Genomic DNA, 18,791 nt, shown 5'->3' on the forward strand with positions numbered 1-18,791 from the left:
AGATGGCTATAGATCACAATTTCTTCTCTTGTACTTATTTTCTACATTTCCTTCTTAAATGCTTTCAATAATTTCCATATTGTTTAAGTGGGCAATGAATTAAAGTCCATGCTTTAGAGTATATGGTATTTTGTTTAACTTTGAAAACTTTTATTTCCAGCTCTAACAAACATGAACATCCACACATTTCCAAGCAGAATGGTAATTAAATAAACATAACCTACCATGTCTTCCATGGTGGCAGGACCCTTTGATCTCAAGCGAAGTGTCTCTCTTCCAGTACTAATTTTTTCTGATGACTTTCCAGCTTTCGACCTTGGCTCTACTTCTGTAACATACAATGGAGGGAGAAAGGTGTGCATACTCAGAATTTCAACAGACTGCTATAAAAGCAAATGTAATTTCTATCATAAAACTATATACACAATTAGAGATCTGATAGAAGATATGCCTTCTTATAGAATTTCCTAAACAAAATAAATTCACCTGCCATCATTATTCTTATACTCTACATACAGTCTGGCTACAAAAAAGAAAAGGGAACTATTTGAAGTGTGCAGTTAGGAAAGACTGGAAGTTATAAGGAATAAAAAATAAAAGTTAGCTTTATTATAAGATTAATGGGGTATAAGTAACAGGAGAGCAGGGGCAGAAGTTCAGCCAGATTTCATTAAGGTCACAAAGAAGGAAAAGTCAAGTCTTGATAGAAGACAGGGATGGAGGTGCTACTGTTTGAGTACCTACCTTCGGCATGATGCTCTATATACAAAATCCCATTTAATACTCGTATCAACCCATGAGACAAGTTACAGCCCTCCTTTTACAGAAAAGGAAATGGAACTCAGTAAGGAGCAGAGCTGGGATTCGAATCCAGGTCTTGTGACCCTTCGAAGTCTGTATGCTTTCCCCAATGACACTCCAACACTGCCCCTCTTGCAACTACAGGGGATATATTGAGAGGTGCCATACTGAGAGAAGCAGGATTCTACAGAGGCTAGGAACAAGTTAGGAAGGAATTCCCCTCAGAAGGCAGGCAAAAGAACAAGAAGCAGAAACTCCATGGAAAACTACTGCTTTCCTTAGGCCTGTTGTGTTTTTTGTTTTTCCTATGCACCAAGAGTCACCCCCTTCCCCAAGACCAAGTAGTAACATAAATGAGTGAAAGGGCAGGGTGGGGCCTGAGGATAACTCCAAGGTCCATGCCCTCTCTAGGCCACTCCAGTAACTTACTGACCTGTGGAGATATAGGCCCCGTGTAACTGGAGCGACTTGTATGCAAAGAAACTGGATACTCAGAATTCTCTGTGAATCTTCTCGTTTTTAAGTTTTGTCAAGTAAGTCGAACTTTTAAAAACAACATATTGGCAAAAGTAAAAGATCTGTGGATCCGATTCTAGTCACAGGCTACCAATTTATAACTTTGCAAATATCCCCCAAGTACTTCCGCCTGAGGACTCTATGTGGCAGCAGTTTGGGACAAGGGACAGAAACAGGGGCAGGAAGAGGCCATACCAAGAACTGGAAATAACAGAGCTCCAATGAGGAACCACGGGACAGGCTGGTAATATGCAAGCAGGTAGTGATGTCTGTACACAGCTCTCAAGACAGACATCAAGTGCATGGCAGAAATGCATTCTAACTGACTTAGAACCTAGAATAATTCCTACCTTCAGCAAGTACTGTTTTGCTACTGGGAATCTACTCCAAAGTGATGAAGGATTTTACATATTAATTTTAACTTGCATTTGGGGACACAATCACCAAAACATAAAACAAGTCGTCTTCTGAGAATGAAATTATTAAAAATTATCATGCAATAAAGAGACCAGTTCTCCCAAGCAAAAACCTATAAATGGTGACTGATTATGCTAATGCTAATCATGGTGACCAGATTCTCCAGAGACTACAGCATTACTGGCAAGTCTAGAGCATTTGCCCTGCCAGTCATACTAAGCCCTGAGGGAAGAATGAGTTAATGGAAGCAAGATGTTCAGCACAGAGTTTCCAAAAGAATGCCCAAAGAAAAAGACGAGGTCAGTCTGTCATCAGCACTGCCCAGCAACACATTCCCGGCTCTGAGTCACATATAGACCTAAAGTGCTCAGGACAGTCTCAGCTTGGGGCACCTGGGTGGCTCAATGGGTTAAGTGTCTGCCCTTGGCTCAGGTCAAGATCCCAGGGTCCTGGGATCGGGCCCCACATCAGGCTCCCTGCTCAGTGGAGAGCCTGCTTCTTCCTCCTCCTGCTCTTGCATGTGTGCACACTCACACTTTTTCTCAAATAAAATCTTAAAAAAAAAAAAAAAAGGCAGTCTCAGCTTGATGATACTAACCTTCAAGATAAACCACCTAACACCCCCCACCACTCCCTATACCACACACACCCCACCACTGTGACTTCACCAAGCAACCTATTCAGTATAATCTGTCTTCCCATATAAATTTCCTACATGGCGGAAAATGAACTGCTCAGCTAACACCTGTGTTTTGGTCTCCCACTACATAAACATTTCTAATTGTAAAGTACTACACTAGCATTCTGACTTAACAAGTCTCTTGGAAGTTTAGTAAGCATGATATAACCCTGGAAATTTGAACAACTCTGGGAATAGTGAGAAAATAAAAGGTTTCTGAGATTTACAAAGCTAAGGACCCAGCCTCTGGAATGTGGGAACTTTATCAAGGGACTGTCATCAATGCTGGAGAAGTCAGCCAACCTCCCTAGATGATGTCTCTATCTTACCTTGCTCTTACTTGAAACACCAGTAGCTAGAAAGGAAATGTAGAAAGAAAGATTTTTTTAAAAGCAATTGTAGGTTCACAGCAAAACTGAAAGACAGATTTCCCATATACCTTCTGCCCCCACATATGTACAGCCTCGCCCATCAACACCATTCGCCACAACAGTGGTACGCTTGTTACAATCAACAGACCTACACTGACACATCATTACCTAAAGTCCGCCGTTTACATTAGGCTTCACTCTTGGTGTTGTACATTCTACGGGCTTGGAAAATTTCATGACATAGATCCACCATGACAGCAGCATTCACAGTAGTTTCATTGTCCTAAAAATCCTATCTGCTCTGCCTATTCACCCCAGGTATTTTTTTCAGTCATTATTTGTCAAACCGTCCTTCTCCATGAGAGTGGTTATCTCAAAACCAACCACTCGGTGGCACCGAAAGTTAAAATTTAAGTTCTGGCTTGGCCCAGTCTCCAGAAAGGCCAACTTCACAGCTGAGGAAACAGAAGCCATGTTCCTCTATGATCCTATGATTCAGGGACATAAATCAACCAGTTTACACATGAAAACAGGCAGGATGGTCCTGTTCACCCAGAGCAGCGGGGGAGGGGACAAGCTGGGTACTTCCACGCTGAATGTTTTGAAGGTTGTGAATGTTTCTTGTCTGGCCTACTTTTGGGGTGCTGGCCTCAGCATGTCTAACCAAACAAGCCAAGTCCTAAATCAGTCCCTTCACTTCCCATGAACAAGTTTACCTGAGGCTGTTCTTGGGGCTGAGTGAGGAGAGGGCTGTGGTTCATACAGCAGACACTAGTAAGCAGCCTGCTGCTAGCTAGATCCACTAGATTCAGGGCTCCTCACTCGGGTGAAGCATACAGACCACCCGCCTGCTGGTCACATAGGGCACAGAACACTCACGGCTTGTGGGCACACGGCTGCTCCCACAGTTGAGGTGGATGGCACCAAGAAGCAGTCACATTCGTTCCCAAGTCCCTTTCGTGGTGATTGTATCTGTTATTCTAATTATGTAATTTAATTTAAAAGTACATGCCCTGATGAAGTAAGTGTGAACCAAGGAGTTGTTATTGCTAGGAAAAGTAGGTTAACTGCTTTAGAAAGATTCCATGAGGCTAAGATTAAAAAAAAAAAAAAAATTAGGTGTGGGCAAGACAACACTAGATTAGGAAAAATATCTTTAAACGTTCAGCATTTCACATATCTAGTTTTTAAAAAATGAAACAGAACCCGTAGGCATGCATTAAGGTTATAATTATATAAGACTTCACAGAACTCCAATTTGTGTCCTCCATGCAAAGAATGGGGTTTTTACATTAAAAAAAAAAAAATACAAGAATATATAGTTTTGTGTTTTTTTTTTTTTTTAAGATTTTACTTATTTATCTGAGAGAGAGAGAGACACAGTGAGAAAGGGAACACAAGCAGGGGGAGTGGGAGAGGGAGAAGCAGGCTCCCCACAGAGCAGGGAGCCCGATGCAGGGCTCGATCCCAGGACCCTAGGATCATGACCTGAGCCAAAGGCAGACACTTAATGACTGAGTCACCCAGGCGCCCCAAGAATATATAGGTTTTAAAATAAGATGTTCATACACACTTGTATCATTCTAATACTCCATTTTAAGTGGTATTTTCAAGGTCAAGTGGAGAAAATGAGAAGCAGAGAAAAGGTCTATCGCCAGTCCCACCCTGACCTCTAGAGAAATAAGAGGGGCTGACAAACTGAAGTCCCATTTTCAGAAGGCACACATACAACATGGTGTAGATCCCCCAACTGTGACACAGGGTGACACAGTGGGGGAAACATCTGCCCAGAACGAGGTCTGTTCTGGTCCCATGAGGGCCCTAGTTGGGTATGGGTAGAGTATGGATCATCATTTTCATAAGCAGGGGCAGAGCCAGGATTTTAACAGGAGGTGAGTACAGATGGACACAGCTACATCCAACACTTGCTCAGGGAACAAGATAGACTTCAGAATAAGAAAACCTGAGTTTAAAACCCAGCTCTTCTGTTTACAAACTGTGAGAACGTGAATAAGCCCTTATCCGGAAAATGAGATAAACACCTAAATATGGTGTTGTTTTAAACATTCGCATGGCTAATGTATAAAATGTGCTCAGCCCGGTGGCCTGGCTCGTATTATAGAATGCTTCTTCTGGTACATTTCAATCTAGAGAGGGAAATCTGCTCTTCCCGAACTCCCTCCCCATCAGAAATATTTGCATTGGTTTCCTAAGAGGTTTCAGAAAATTGTCACTTCAAATACAGAGGTCTCTTTTTTATTCTATTTCTTTTCCATAAAACTATGATTTCCACCCCCCACACACAATTTACAGGCGGGTGGATACTAGTTCCATAAAACTATGATTTCCGGGGCGCCTGGGTGGCTCAGTTGGTTAAGCGACTGCCTTCGGCTCAGGTCATGATCCTGGAGTCCCAGGATCGAGTCCCGCATCGGGCTCCCTGCTCGGCAGGGAGTCTGCTTCTCCCTCTGACCCTCCCCCTCTCATGCTCTATCTCATTCTCTCTCAAATGAATAAATAAAATCTTTAAAAAAAAAAAAAACAAACTATGATTTCCCCCCCTCTTCAATTTACAGGAGGGTGGAAACAACACATGACCCTCCCATTCTCCAAAGTGGCTGAGTTTAAACTCATTTAAACTCATTCTCCAAAGTGGCTGAGTTTAAACCCAACCCCTCATGGGGGCACTCAGTAATGAAGGTCCTCCAGCGTCCATCCCATTGGTTGTCTTCTCAGTATCCATCAGTTACCTGAGGATCACTGTGGTTCAGGGGAAGCTGACTGCTCCCAGCTTCAGGGATGGAAAACCTAATGGATTCCCTTCATCACAAATGACTATTTCAGAGGTGGGCATGTGACCAAAGTCAGTTAGGTCAGAATGAACCCGAGAATTTTTGCTAGAAATTCTGAGACAAGGATACTCTCCTTTTCTGTTCTACATGAATAAGGAATCACAGAGTCCCAACAGTTGCTGACCACCATCTTGGGACACAGTGTCGAGCTAACCTTAAGATGATATACGAATAATGACACGGATACCTCAGGCAGCAGCACAGAAAGAGCAAGAAACTGGGTCCTGATCACATTATCCAGGCCCTACACAGAGTTTGGCTAATGCCAGCATCACTCATGGAGTTGATTTATAAGATTCTCTTTTTTTGCCGCAAGCCAGTCTGGTAAGGTTTTCCACGGTCTCCAACTAAAAGACATCTCACAATACAGAATTCTAAGCAGTGAGGCAATTTCTAAACAGGCCTTGCAATGCTTGGACATACACAAATGGAACTGTCTAGAAACAGCTCAAGTGCTCCCTACCCTACTTCCAAACCCCAACACACATGCACAAACACACACTTCTCAGCACAGCTGACCTAAAATCTAGTTTGTGCCCCAGAATCTAAAATTTTAACTGTACATTCTTCTTTTTCATGTGTCCTTCCTCTCATCAACATTTCTCAGACTCCTTTAGAATAGCCTATGAGGTTTTGTTTTGTTTCTTAATTCAGCTGGTAGGATGCTGGGGCAGATAAAAAGAACGAAATGGATGCTACATGCACAAGGCGTCAGTTGTCCACTGGATCAAAAGGGCTGGCAACATGTGAACCAACCCCATAAAACACACACACACACACACACACACACACTTGCTCTTAACTGTTCCTCTGATGAGACTGAACAGTGCATGACATTTATGGGAAATGGAATAACCGTGACCCAAATCTTGTTCTTTAGTTAGGAGGTCATTTAAGAAAAACTCAGCCCTGTTTTTAACACTCCTTGAAATTACAGGCAAAAGTTAATGTGTACCTCTGGGAAGAGGGTTTTTAGCTTTAATCCAGAGGGGACTGTGTTACAAAAAAGATTATAAACCTCTGGACTCCAATATGATGGCAAAAAACTTAAGGGCTGGCTAAAATGCATTTACCCTTTTAAACTTATTCTATTCCACAGTATGATTCTATCATAAGAATTCAAAAATTCAGGAGTTATTGTTCACTTTTATTATTGGTTTACTACATATTTTTCCACCAGCCTTCAATAAAAAGTATGAAAAGTAGTTACAAAAACAATCTTAACAATTTAAAGAACTGATACAATGGAATATTCTACCACATTTCTAACACAGAACCATTTATAATATTAAAGAAAACTGTTTAAATTGAGAATAATCAGGGGCACCTGGGTGACTCAGTTGGTTAAGCACCTGCCTTCAGTTCAGGTTATGATCCCAGGGTCCTGGGATTGAGCCCCATATCCAGCTCTCTGCTCAGCGGGGATTCTGCTTCTCCCTCTCTCCCTGCCCCTACTCTCTCTTTCTCTCAAATAAAATCCTTTAAAAAAATAAGAATCATATAGTTAAAAATTATAAAGCCACTAAAAATAGAATGATTCAGTCTCCCTACTTCCTAGCCTAGAAATGCTAGCCTCTTTTTCTAAATAATTATTTTCTGGTTCTTATGAAATTTAATATGTTTGTTTTAGATTTTAAAATGAAAAAAATACAAGAATCCTAAAGAAAGAAGTCACTCAAACTCACCACCTAAACAACCATTAAATTTCAACATACATACACTGTAAGTCATTTTTCTTCTACATTTAAAGATCGTTTTTACAAAAATGGGATATTACCACCCAATATTTTATAATCTGCCTTTTCATTTATCATTTTCCATACACAAAAGGGATAATCTCCTTAACTTCTTCTGAAAACATACTCTTACCACAATTTTGAGCACAATTTGTTAGATCCATTTTCCTGTAATTTATATGACAACTCCCATTGTACAAATACTCTGGCAGAATATGTATTATTGACATAATTGCTGTTTTTCTAATAAGTTACATTATATTCACACTATTCAGCCCTATTAAGGAAGCCACTTATATTTTAGCATCATTTTTGCTCCCTTCCTCCTACACTGCTATTACTAAGCTTAAGAACATTTGAAAACGGTCATCTGTCTTCTATTCGCAGGTATTAACTCCAAATGCTCCTGAAACGTTATAGTGCTAAGAAGCCAATCACTCTTTAAGGTAAGTGTCTTGGGAAGCCTCGATTACAAAGTTCTTAGTATTATGGATTATAATTTCATTTTTCTGTTAATTAAAAATGTCAGCATTTAATGAATTTTCTTTTAATGACAGTTTACAATTAGAATAGGAAGAGTGCATATTTAGCCTGAGTCTTTATTCAGCTGGGTCTTTACACTGAAAACATATTTATCAGTTACACTCAGTATTCATCTAACCCATCGGCCACACCCCCACAAAAGAAACTGTAGCTCTTCATTTATCTTCTCCCATAGTAACTTTGTGGTAAATGCCAAACCAACATCTAGCTGGAGAGAAGGGCAGAACAAACTACAACGTAAGAAGATTAGGTGGCATGTTCTATCCCCCAAATTTATCACTGTGACTTTAAACCTTTGCCAAAAAATACATGAGAGTTGCATGCACTGTCAGATAAAATGCAAACTATCTAAAATTGAACATCTCTCCCCGACTTTCCCCCAATTTCCACATCCAAACTGCCTCATTTCTAATTACTCTCATTACACAGGCTCCAAGGATAGACATCTTGGCAGTGACATCTGCTTCCGAACTTCCTCTTCTCTTCTCTCTTCTCCTTTAAGCAGCATCGGTCCAGCCCCTAACCACCATTCTGCCTTGGCAATATTACTCAGGATTCTTTCTCTCCTTCAAATGCCTGCTGCTGCCCCCAATCCCAGCCCTTATCCCTCACTCAGGCACTGCTACACAGTTTCTCCTCTATAAAATACGGCCACATTGTTTTTCCAGGCTTGATTCCCCAAAATCTATTTCATCATGTCATTCTTCAGTTCTAATACCTAAATGACTCCCTATTATCCTCAAAAACACGCTCAGATTCCCCACCTAGTTTTTGGAGCTCTTCTTAGAAGAGCCCAACTACCCCATCCCCTCACCCACCTCCCCTCCAGCAACCCTCAGTCTGTTGCCTGTAGTTAAGAGTCTCCCATGATTTGTCTCCCTGTTTTCATCAGAAGGGCACTTAAAGTGATGAACACTGGGTGTTGTATGCAACTGGTGAATCGCTGGATTCTACCTCTGAAACCAGTAATACAGCATATGTTAATTAAATTGAACCTAAGTTTAAAAATTAAAAAAAAGGAAGAACCCAGGAACTGCTTTTGCAACCTGATTTGCTGAAGTTCCTACAAGCCTGGGCTCTTCACTGTCCTGAACACTTCCCACAGAAAACCCTCCTTGTCTATACTTTTCTTTCCACCTGCCAAGGCCAAGTTCAAATGCAATCTTCTCTAGGAGTCTTTCTCATGTAGTCCAGCCTACTCATATCTTTCCCTTCTCTGAACACCAATTTAAATTTCTGAAATGGATTTAAAATTTTACTCCATAATTCCGGGTATAAGAAATGTCAGACTGAACCGAACTTTGAGCCCCCACTCCAGAGGCTTGGTGAGAAACTGACTCTTAGTTTTATTATGTAAATCTATCTTCCTCTCCGAGGAATAAGAGAGCTAATATGCTCAGTCCAACACAAACCCTACCCTGAAACTCTATGTCCAAGTCAGTGGGTCCACTTGCAGCCCAAGCCCAGGACACAGGGTGTCCTTCACCTCAGATTGCAAGGCTGTGCACAGTTTTTTTTTAGGATTTTTTTTGTATTTATTTATTTGACACAGACAGTGAGCATGTACAAGCAGGAAGAGTAGTAGGCAGGGGAGAAGCAGGCTCCCCGCTGAGCAGGGAGCCCGATGCGGGACTCCATCCCAGGGTCCTGGGATCATGACCCGAGCTGAAGGCAGACGCTTAACCGTCTGAGCCACCCAGGCGCCCCATGCACAGTTCTCAAGACTCTAATAGTGTATGCAATTCTATCAGGGGCCCTGTCACCTCTCATGGAAATAGGACACTGCTCCCTGATACTGTTGGGACCTACCAAAAACCATGGCTTTCTCTTTGGGGAAGTTCCTTCCCAATCTTACCATTTCTCCCAGGCCCCAGAACTCTAAGCTTTAGAACCCTTCCCAGTCATGGAGAAGTCAGCTCTCAGCTGAAGTGCACTTTGTTGAAATCTGTATGACAGCACGTGTCCTAGTTCACGTTGTATTCTAGAGAGGCAGTACCATACACGGTTAAGAACACAAGCCTCAGGAGCAAACAGGAATTAAGTACTGTACTTGCACTTCCTGTCCACCACTGGGTGACTTCAGCAAGGTATTTAACTGCCCAAAGTCTCAGTTTACTTATCTGAAAAACCCTCTCAAGAATGGCATGAGGATTAAAACAGGCCATAACAGTAGTCCTATTACAAATGACTTACATTTATATAGCACTATGTGCCAAGCACTATTTTAAGTACTTTACATATATTAACTCATTTAATCCTCACAACACTTTATGGATAAGTAAACAGGAACAAAGGGAGTAACTGGTCCAAAAATCACATAGGTAATAAGCAGCAGGACAGGAATTACACCCAAACAATTTGTCTCAGAGCCTATGTTCTTTATAGCTTCTTATAAGCATTCAATAAATGGTAGCTATTACTGCTAATAGAATTACTTGATTCTTAATGTATCTACCTCCTTATATAAATTGTAAGTTCCTTGAGGACAGCAAACATATGGACTTATCCATAACAGTTGTTAGAAAGCTGGCTCTGAAAGTTCACTGCATGGGTTAGAAGCCTGCCTCCATCACACACTAACTGGCTCTAAAACCTTGAACAAATGGCTTAATCTTTTAGCATGGTTGAAAGGATTAAGTGATTTCCTACTTAGAAAGTACTTAGAAAACTGAATGGCGTGTACCTGCTATAAGGACATATGGATAGATCTCATTATTTGATATGAGATATGATGTCGTCATCTGTCTTTCCATGACCTGGAACTGTAACAGAGTTCCCAACAAATACTTGCTAACCAACTCATCTGCACTGCTGTTCATGAACAACTTATAGAAAGGCTACACCTGGGGTGCTTGGGTGGCTCAGTCGGTTAAGCGTCTGCTTTGGCTCAGGTCATGATCCCAGGGTCCTGGGATCAAGCCCCGCATTGAGCTCCCTGCTGAGCAGGGAGCCTGCTTCCCCCTCTCCTTCTGCCTGACGCTCCCCCTGCTTGTGCTCTGTGTCAAATAAATAAAATCTTAAAAAAAGAAAAGAAAGGCTACACCTTCATAATAATAGTAATACTTTTATTGAACACGTACTATGTGTCAGGGACTATTCTATGATTTTTTAATGTGTTTAATCATTTAATCCTCAATGTGATAAATACTATTACCATCTTTACTTTTTATATGAAGAAACCAAGCCACAGAAAGTTTAATTCATCTAATGCCACATTATCACACAGCCCATATATGACAGTCTATATACTTAACTACTTACGCTTTCTTCCTCTTTAGTAACTTTTATCATATTCCCCAGTATATTTTGAATTCAGTATACATGAAAAGGCACCAAGACCATTTGTTAGTTGAAACTTTTTCACTAGAAATAGCATGAAAAATAGACTTTTCAAATACTTGAAAAATACTTTCTATCTAAAAAGTCATCTAAAACTTAAAAGCCAAAATTTCTCTCTTAATATCAAATAGACTTCGTCTTTGAAAATGAGTACATCAGTGAAGCTGAATCACAAAGATGAGGTCTGAGTTTTCCAGCTGTGAATGACTCAAAGGACTCAGACGTACTTCACATACTGAACATCCTATTCTGATAGACACATAGCACAGAAATGAACTCTCTAAAAGAAGACATAGCCCAGAGATCTATTACAAAATCTAACCCCAAAATAAAGACTATTACTGCTTTAGGAGGTGAACTTTTTCTTTCAACTCCCTTTGATTTTGGAAACAATTTACAAAAACATTTCAGGCCTCCTACAAACATCTTTCCATAAAGGGCAACAATTACCAACTAAAGAACTTCTCCAGGATAAATACAGACTCATCCAAGTAAAACAATCTAAGTTTCATAGATTTAACACTTATTTTTCTGCAATTAAAAGACCTCATAGGAAACAAACCAGTTGAACTAGTCTGGTCTTAGAGCCAGTTAAGAGTGGATTTTCATAGCCTTGGGAAAGTCTAGGTTTACAGGGCAAACCCTGCAGGGTTGAGCTCATTGTGGAGACATGTTCCTTTTCATTGGCAAAAAGGGAAAGGAAGTGAGCCATGCCCTAAAAAAAATACCACCAGAGACATTCCACCCGATACTTGATAAGAACTGGGAAGGCTGCCATCAACTCATGGCTAGAAGGAGGAGAATTTGGATCAGAAAGCAGCTGACCAGGAGAAACCATGTTAGGTATGGGAAAGATTCCTCAAACTACAAATTTTTAACAGGGAATCATTTAAACCAGTGGCTTCCAAATTTTATTTTTTGCTATGACCCACAGTGAGAAATATACACATTATATCATAACACAATTATACAGATGCACACACATCTATATCTGAAACACAAATATACAAAAACACATTAACTGACATGTACAATGTAACTTACCCTTACTAGGCACAAAGAACTATGAAGTTTTCAATTCTTATTATACTCCCTATTCTAAACACAGTGGTTGAAATCCACTAGATGAAAAACAGTGATTTAAACTCTGATCAACACAGGAGAACCTGAGGGTGTGTTTTAAAGTAGCCTTTATTTCTCCCTCAGAGCCCCACCACCAACTTAGAAAAGCTGAGTGGAGCACCTGCTCTTGGGTCAAGTAATGGGTTCTTGAGTGCTTGGGAAAAGGCCATCCAGAGGCTGTCTCTTCCATGTCTGGCCATTCCTCACTGTGCTGGCTCCTCCTCTTTCTACTCCCTAAATGCTGGCCTTCCCCCACAACTCTAGGTTTGGTCTTTTTCTTACTACTCTGAATGATCAGATTTCCACAGCTTCAAATTACTCATCAATCCCATTCCCTAGGCTCCAGTTCTCAACCCTTGTCTACCTCTTACACATTTCCAACTAAATTTCCCACAGGTTTCAAACTCATCAAGCCTAAAATTATATTGTAAGTACAGTCTCTCTTCTCTAAGTCCTCACCCAAATCACTTTCTCTTCTAGTTTTCCTCATCTTAAAGAAAAGCACTCCATTCCACCCCTTACCCAAGCCACAAATCTGTGGGTTATCATTTGCAATCTCTTTTCTTTTACCTCTACATTCAATGAGTTTCCAACTCTACCTTCTTAATATTCAGTGGCATGCAGGTAAGTGTTTAACCATCAGCTCTCCATGCTAAAAAAACAAAACAAAAAAAACAAAAACAAGTCCAAACTTGCAGTACTTTGAGTCTGTGATGTAAATACCCCACACCATAGCCAGTTTCAAGCCACCAATGTGAGCTCACTGAACATGGAGTTTGGAAGAGATATGCACAAACGGCTCCAGCACACCAGTCTATTCTTCAGAAAGATTTCTCACCTCCATACCTACTGCTACTGCCTTCACTCAGGATTTCATCTTCTCTCTCCTCAACCTACACAACAGAACCTTCATGGATTTCCTTGGCCACACGAGCTTATAAACCACCCCCACCCATCTGACACAGTCTCCAAACTCTCTAAAAGCCAAGGCTCATCACCTGCTTAAACCCCTTCCTTGCCCACTCTTTTATCTTCACATACAAGGCTCTTGATTTGGTTTCTATCGACCCTTGAACTTCAACTCTTGCCACACAACCACCTAGAACCTCTATTCCAATCATACAGACATACATGATATTCCCAAACATAGGATACTGCTGTATACCTCTACACCTTTGCTTATTCTATTCCTACTCCCTGGGACAACCTTCCCTAATTTGTTCGCTAAGCACACCTCTTAAGATTCAGCTCAAATCTTTTCTCCAGGAAGCTTTTCCTCAACTCCTTAGGTAGACTTGATGTCGCCCACTTTTATGCCTCTAGTACATGTTAGCACTGCTAACTCTCTTTATTGAATTTCTTTTCACATTCATTTCCTCCCACTAGATAGGAGCTTCTTGAAGGCAAGAACTAGATCTTATTCATGTGATATACCAGGCAAGTAGAATGGTGATGGAATACAGTGGATGCTCAAGAAACTATTATTATCCCAGCCACTAACACTCTAATACCAGCATATACTAACTGCTCAAATATCTATTCAATGAAAACATCAGTTTTCTGCCATCTACCCAAAGCCAAAGGACAGCTAAGATACTCCACCTATACCTTCTAGATTATTAGGGAGCTCATACTGCCACAGTCAAAGAATTTGCACTGTAATTTTCCTTTAAGCCTACTGGCCTCTGTGTTAGTTTCCTAGGGCTGCCACAAAAGACCACCTGGCTTAAACAAAAGAAATCTATTTCCTCTGTTCCCAAGAAGTTGGATATCAAGTCACCCCCAGGGTTGCTTTCTTCTAAGACCTCTCTTCTTGGTCTGTACAGGTCTTCATGGTCACATGGCATTCTCCTGCTATGTGTGTGTCCAAATTTTCTCCTCTTAGATCAGTCACATTGGATCAGGGCCCACCCTAATGATCTCATTTTAACTTAATTGCCTCCTTAAAGACCTTATCTCCAAATACAGTCACATTCTGAGGTGGTGAAGATTAGGGCTTCAACACAAGAATTTTAGGGGGGCACAATTCAATCAGTAACAGCCTTCTGCTAAACTGTGAGCTCTTCAAAAGGCAGGAGCTATGGCTTAGTCTTTCTTAGTATCCACTGTGCCTAATGGAGTACCTGGAACACAGAAAATTCTCAATAAATTATTTGTGGCAGACAGAAATGAAGGACCTTCCCAGAAGTATAGTCCAAATCTGGATTATTGCCCTTTCCAAATCTGGTGACCAGCACCAAGAAGAATGTGGCTTTTACTCTTTCCCTTAAAGAAAGCTTGATGCAGCCTGGCTGGTTTAGTCAGTAGAACATGTGACTCTTGATCTCAGAGTTGTAAGTTCAAGTCCCATGTTGGGTGTAGAAATTACTTAAAGTCTTAAAAAGCCTGATGCCATCACGATCTCTAGAGAGTCCATTGCCAAACTGCCATTTACATAGCACCCAACACCAAACAGAAAAAAAAAAAAAAAAAAATCCGGAAGACCAGACACCCAAAGCCAACTGACAATACCCTGCCTCCCTCCAGATCCATTCTGATATACCCAGACTGACAGTATCATGCATGGGTAGAGTCAGATTCAAAGTCAAGAGAAAACAGGGGCACCTGGGTGGCTCAGTCATTGGGCGTCTGCCTTCGGCTCAGGTCATGGTCCCAGGGCCCTGGGATCAAGCCCCGCATCAGGCTCCCTGTTCAGTGGGAAGCCTGCTTCTCCCTCTCCCACTCCCCCTGCTTGTGTTCCCTCTCTCACTGTGTATCTCTCTGTCAAATAAATAAATAAAATCTTTAACAAAAAAAAAAACAAAAAAACAAAGTCAAGAGAAAACCAACACACTCCACTAAACAAGGCATAAAAGCTTAAGAGAAATGGCAAAATGGACATCTGCTACTTTTTTCCTACCCAAAAGGAAATTTCTCCCTCACTGTTCTGCATGATTTTGGTGAGCCTATTAACCATGCCTGCCTCCCCACTATCAAGATGGGACATGACCTTATCAGTTTCCCCTGCTCTCCCAGGAATTTGAATCCTGAGTGAAGTAACATGAAGATAGGAAATAACTGGAGGGAGTTAATCAGACCAGGGCCAGGAAAGGTGCCTGGTTCATACATTCCTGAAATGGCCTTCGTTCCTGACCTTCCCAAGGCATCACTGACAGTCTTTGTTTCTGAGACCTACTTGATAAGTCTACCAAAAAATGCCTTTTCATTAAACTAGAAAGTATTTATTCTATAGCTCTGAAAAAGAATCTTGGCATATATGATGGCCCCTGAAAATGGGATGTGACTGGTGGTGGACCTAAAATATGAAAATAGGAGCAGGCTGTAAATGATTCCCCTATCCATGGCTGAGAGTTGTGTTCATCATCCTTGTTATAGAACTGCAAAGCAACCAACTACACTCCTTCGTGCATTTTAGGACACAGTCCACATAACTCCCCAGGCTAAATCTTTAGGGAAGTTGGTAAGGAAATGTCAAAATACTAGAGTGTATGGCTATTTCAACAGCTTTTGGTAAAAATCCTAGAAATGACTTCACTTCAGCCTAGGTGGCCTAGCTGATCGCAGAGACCAGAACATTCTGCCTCATCTACATTGGCCCTTTTCTCCTGTAGGAATCCAACACAACAGAGTCAGATAATCATGAAGGACTAGGAATTTGAATCAATTCATTAATGATAATGCTAGAAGACACAGGAAGGAAGGAAGCAGAAAAAAAATAAGATTAGAACCAAGAGAACTGGGGGAAGTTAGATTCCTCAAGTATCTCCTAATGGATACTCCCCTTCCAAGAAAAGTGCCAAGCACTGGGATGAAGTCAAAGGATGGGAAACAAACTAGCATCGCCTTTATGTCAAGGCAAAAAGCAGCAAAATTGAGGGCTGAAGGATGGGCAGAGAGCAGCAAGGCCTACTTCTAAGAGAGAATCTCCAAGCTATGGCCCAAAGTCAAGTACCAACCCGGAGTGGAAAACGCACATAGTCCAGCAGATTTAAGTGGGGCTGAGTTAAGCTGTCATAGGAATTTTGGAAGATAAAAACCTATCATTGCTCCAAAATCGATTTCCACATATCCTAACCCACAGCACCACCAGAATTTGGGATGCAATACACCCCCACTAGGAAAATCCTACCCACTGTCTTTCTCAAATGTGTACATGGAATTCCTATGAGGCAACAGAGAGCAGGTTCAATAGGAGCCAGGGGGGTGATGTACACCGGGGAGGGTATGTACTATGGTGAGCGCTGTGAATTGTATAAGACTGATGAATCACAGACCTGTACCCCTGAAACAAATAATACATTATATGTTAATAAAAAAATTAAAATTAAAAAAATAGTAGCCAGGCACATAAGGCAGTGCAGCACACCAACCACCTACACGTGTGTCTCAGGCACTGAAGGAGAAAACCTAATCATGGAGCAACAATAGCTACATACAATGATCTCTGTAACATCCAAAACTAACACCAACCTAGCATCCAAGTTAAAGCGTATCAGTAACTTTCTATAAAGATACAGGGACCACAAGATTTAGATGCAGACAGTAGGTAAAAATAGAAAAAGATTAACTCTGAAAAATAAACTACATGGTAGAAATAAAGGTGAAAAAAATTTATACTCCTTGAGTTGTACCAAGAGAATGACTGATTTATAAAGAGTCTAAGTCAAATAAGAATATCTCAAACTGGGGGCGCCTGGGTGGCTCAGTCGTTAAGCGTCTGCCTTCGGCTCAGGTCATGATCCCAGGGTCCTGGGATCGAGCCCCGCATCGGGCTCCCTGCTCTGCGGGAAGCCTGCTTCTCCCTCTCCCACTCCCCCTGCTTGTGTTCCCTCTCTCGCTGTCTCTCTCTCTGTCAAATAAATAAAATCTTTAATAAAAAAAAAAAAAAAAAAAGAACATCTCAAACTGTTTATATCCTATCGGTTTATATGTTATAACACCCAAGGAGTTGGTCAGCAAACAAAGCCACTTCAAAACGAGCACTAGAGAGAAACCTGAGTGCTGCCCACCTTCTTCTGTGACAAGCAAGCTCAGAAGCTGGGTTGTACTCCATGCAGAATCACAGTATCTACAGTATTGTTTCCTAGAATGAATGGTCCCTCCAGGAGCAGCCCTGGCATAAGGCATTCTTCCTCACCCCTCCCCCTGCCACTCAGTGTTTTCTTTTGGGTTTTTTGTTTTGTTTTGTTTAAGATTTATTTGACAGAGAGAGACACAGGGAGAGAGGGAACACAAGCAGGGGGAGTAGGAGAGGGAGAAGCATGCTTCCTGCTGAACAGGGAACCCAATGTGGGGCTCGATCCCAATACCCTGGGATCATGACCTGAGCCAAAGGCAGACGCTTAATGACTGAGCCACCCAGGCACCCCGGGGTTTTTTAATTCCAGTAGAGTCAACATACAGTGTCACATTAGCTTCAGGTGTGCAATATAGTGATTCAACATTTTTATACATAGCTCAGTGCAAGGCATGCTTTTCTTAAACCTTCTATGGAACTCTTTCTCCCCCAAGTCATATAATCTACACTGTATTTCTATTAAATGGCACAGAATCACTTGGAAGTAGAAAAGAATTTCCATTTCCATATGGCTAGTACCTGTCGCTTACTTGCTAAGGGAGAGAAAATATAATTCCCAAGATCCACTGCATTCTCCCAACATTTTTATTAACTGCCCTGAGAAAACACCCATTTAAAGACAAACTATAAGGAATATTTATGCACTGTGAGCAAAAGAACGAACATAATTTGGGTGGGGTCATGGATGAGTAAGCGCAGTCTAGAATGATTCTGCTGAAGATATTTCAACACTGATGAACACTAGGCGGTCATTTGGCTTATTAAAATAGTGCTGGGTAGAGAGAAGCTGGCACATTCTCCTGTAGAGGAGATGGCCCTGGGGGTTTGAACAGTTGGGACACAGCTGCCATGGCTAAAACCAAGCAAGTACAGATGTCGCACCAAAGTAGAAGTAATCTCATACCATACCATGCAGCCAAATTCAAAATGCCAATGGAGGAAAAGTATTGAAGTCTTTAAAATAGACTAGATAACTATTTTAAATACCAATTCTGTGTGTAACTGAAGTTTTTGCTGTTGAGGTCCATGAACAACAGTTATTATGGCTTAGAGAGCTCAATCAAGAATTTTATTGCTGAGCAAATAAATGTAATACAATGTGCTCTCCTTGGAGTTTGGAACTGCCACAAAGTCACTGGACACTAGACTTTGTGACTCCAAAGGTCTTTCAGAAATTGTCCTTTTCAACAACTTTTTTCTCCTCGAATAGTTGTTTTCCCTTGTCAGTGCTGTCATTCTCTATAGTCTTAATAGATATATTGTATCACATGGCATCACAGCTCAGTATGCACTATCCTTATAAAGACAAGCCAGGGAAGGGAACACTTCATACACATA

At 41.2% G+C, this 18,791-nt stretch overlaps 1 protein-coding gene across 2 annotated transcripts in view; it reads right to left on the minus strand.

Moving 5' to 3' along the window:
- The window catches only part of GIPC2 (GIPC PDZ domain containing family member 2), a 73,014-nt gene that overhangs the window by 13,977 nt on the left and 40,246 nt on the right, over positions 1-18,791 (minus strand). For both annotated transcript variants that reach the window (XM_035018227.1, XM_035018226.1), the window contains exon 4: positions 225-328. In XM_035018227.1, the coding sequence (XP_034874118.1) occupies positions 225-328 (104 nt within the window). The remainder of the gene's footprint in view (positions 1-224; positions 329-18,791) is intronic.

The sequence above is a fragment of the Mirounga leonina genome, unplaced genomic scaffold (assembly GCF_011800145.1).
Source record: "Mirounga leonina isolate KUSES-001 unplaced genomic scaffold, KU_Mleo_1.0 Mir_173, whole genome shotgun sequence".
NCBI lineage: Eukaryota > Metazoa > Chordata > Mammalia > Carnivora > Phocidae > Mirounga > Mirounga leonina.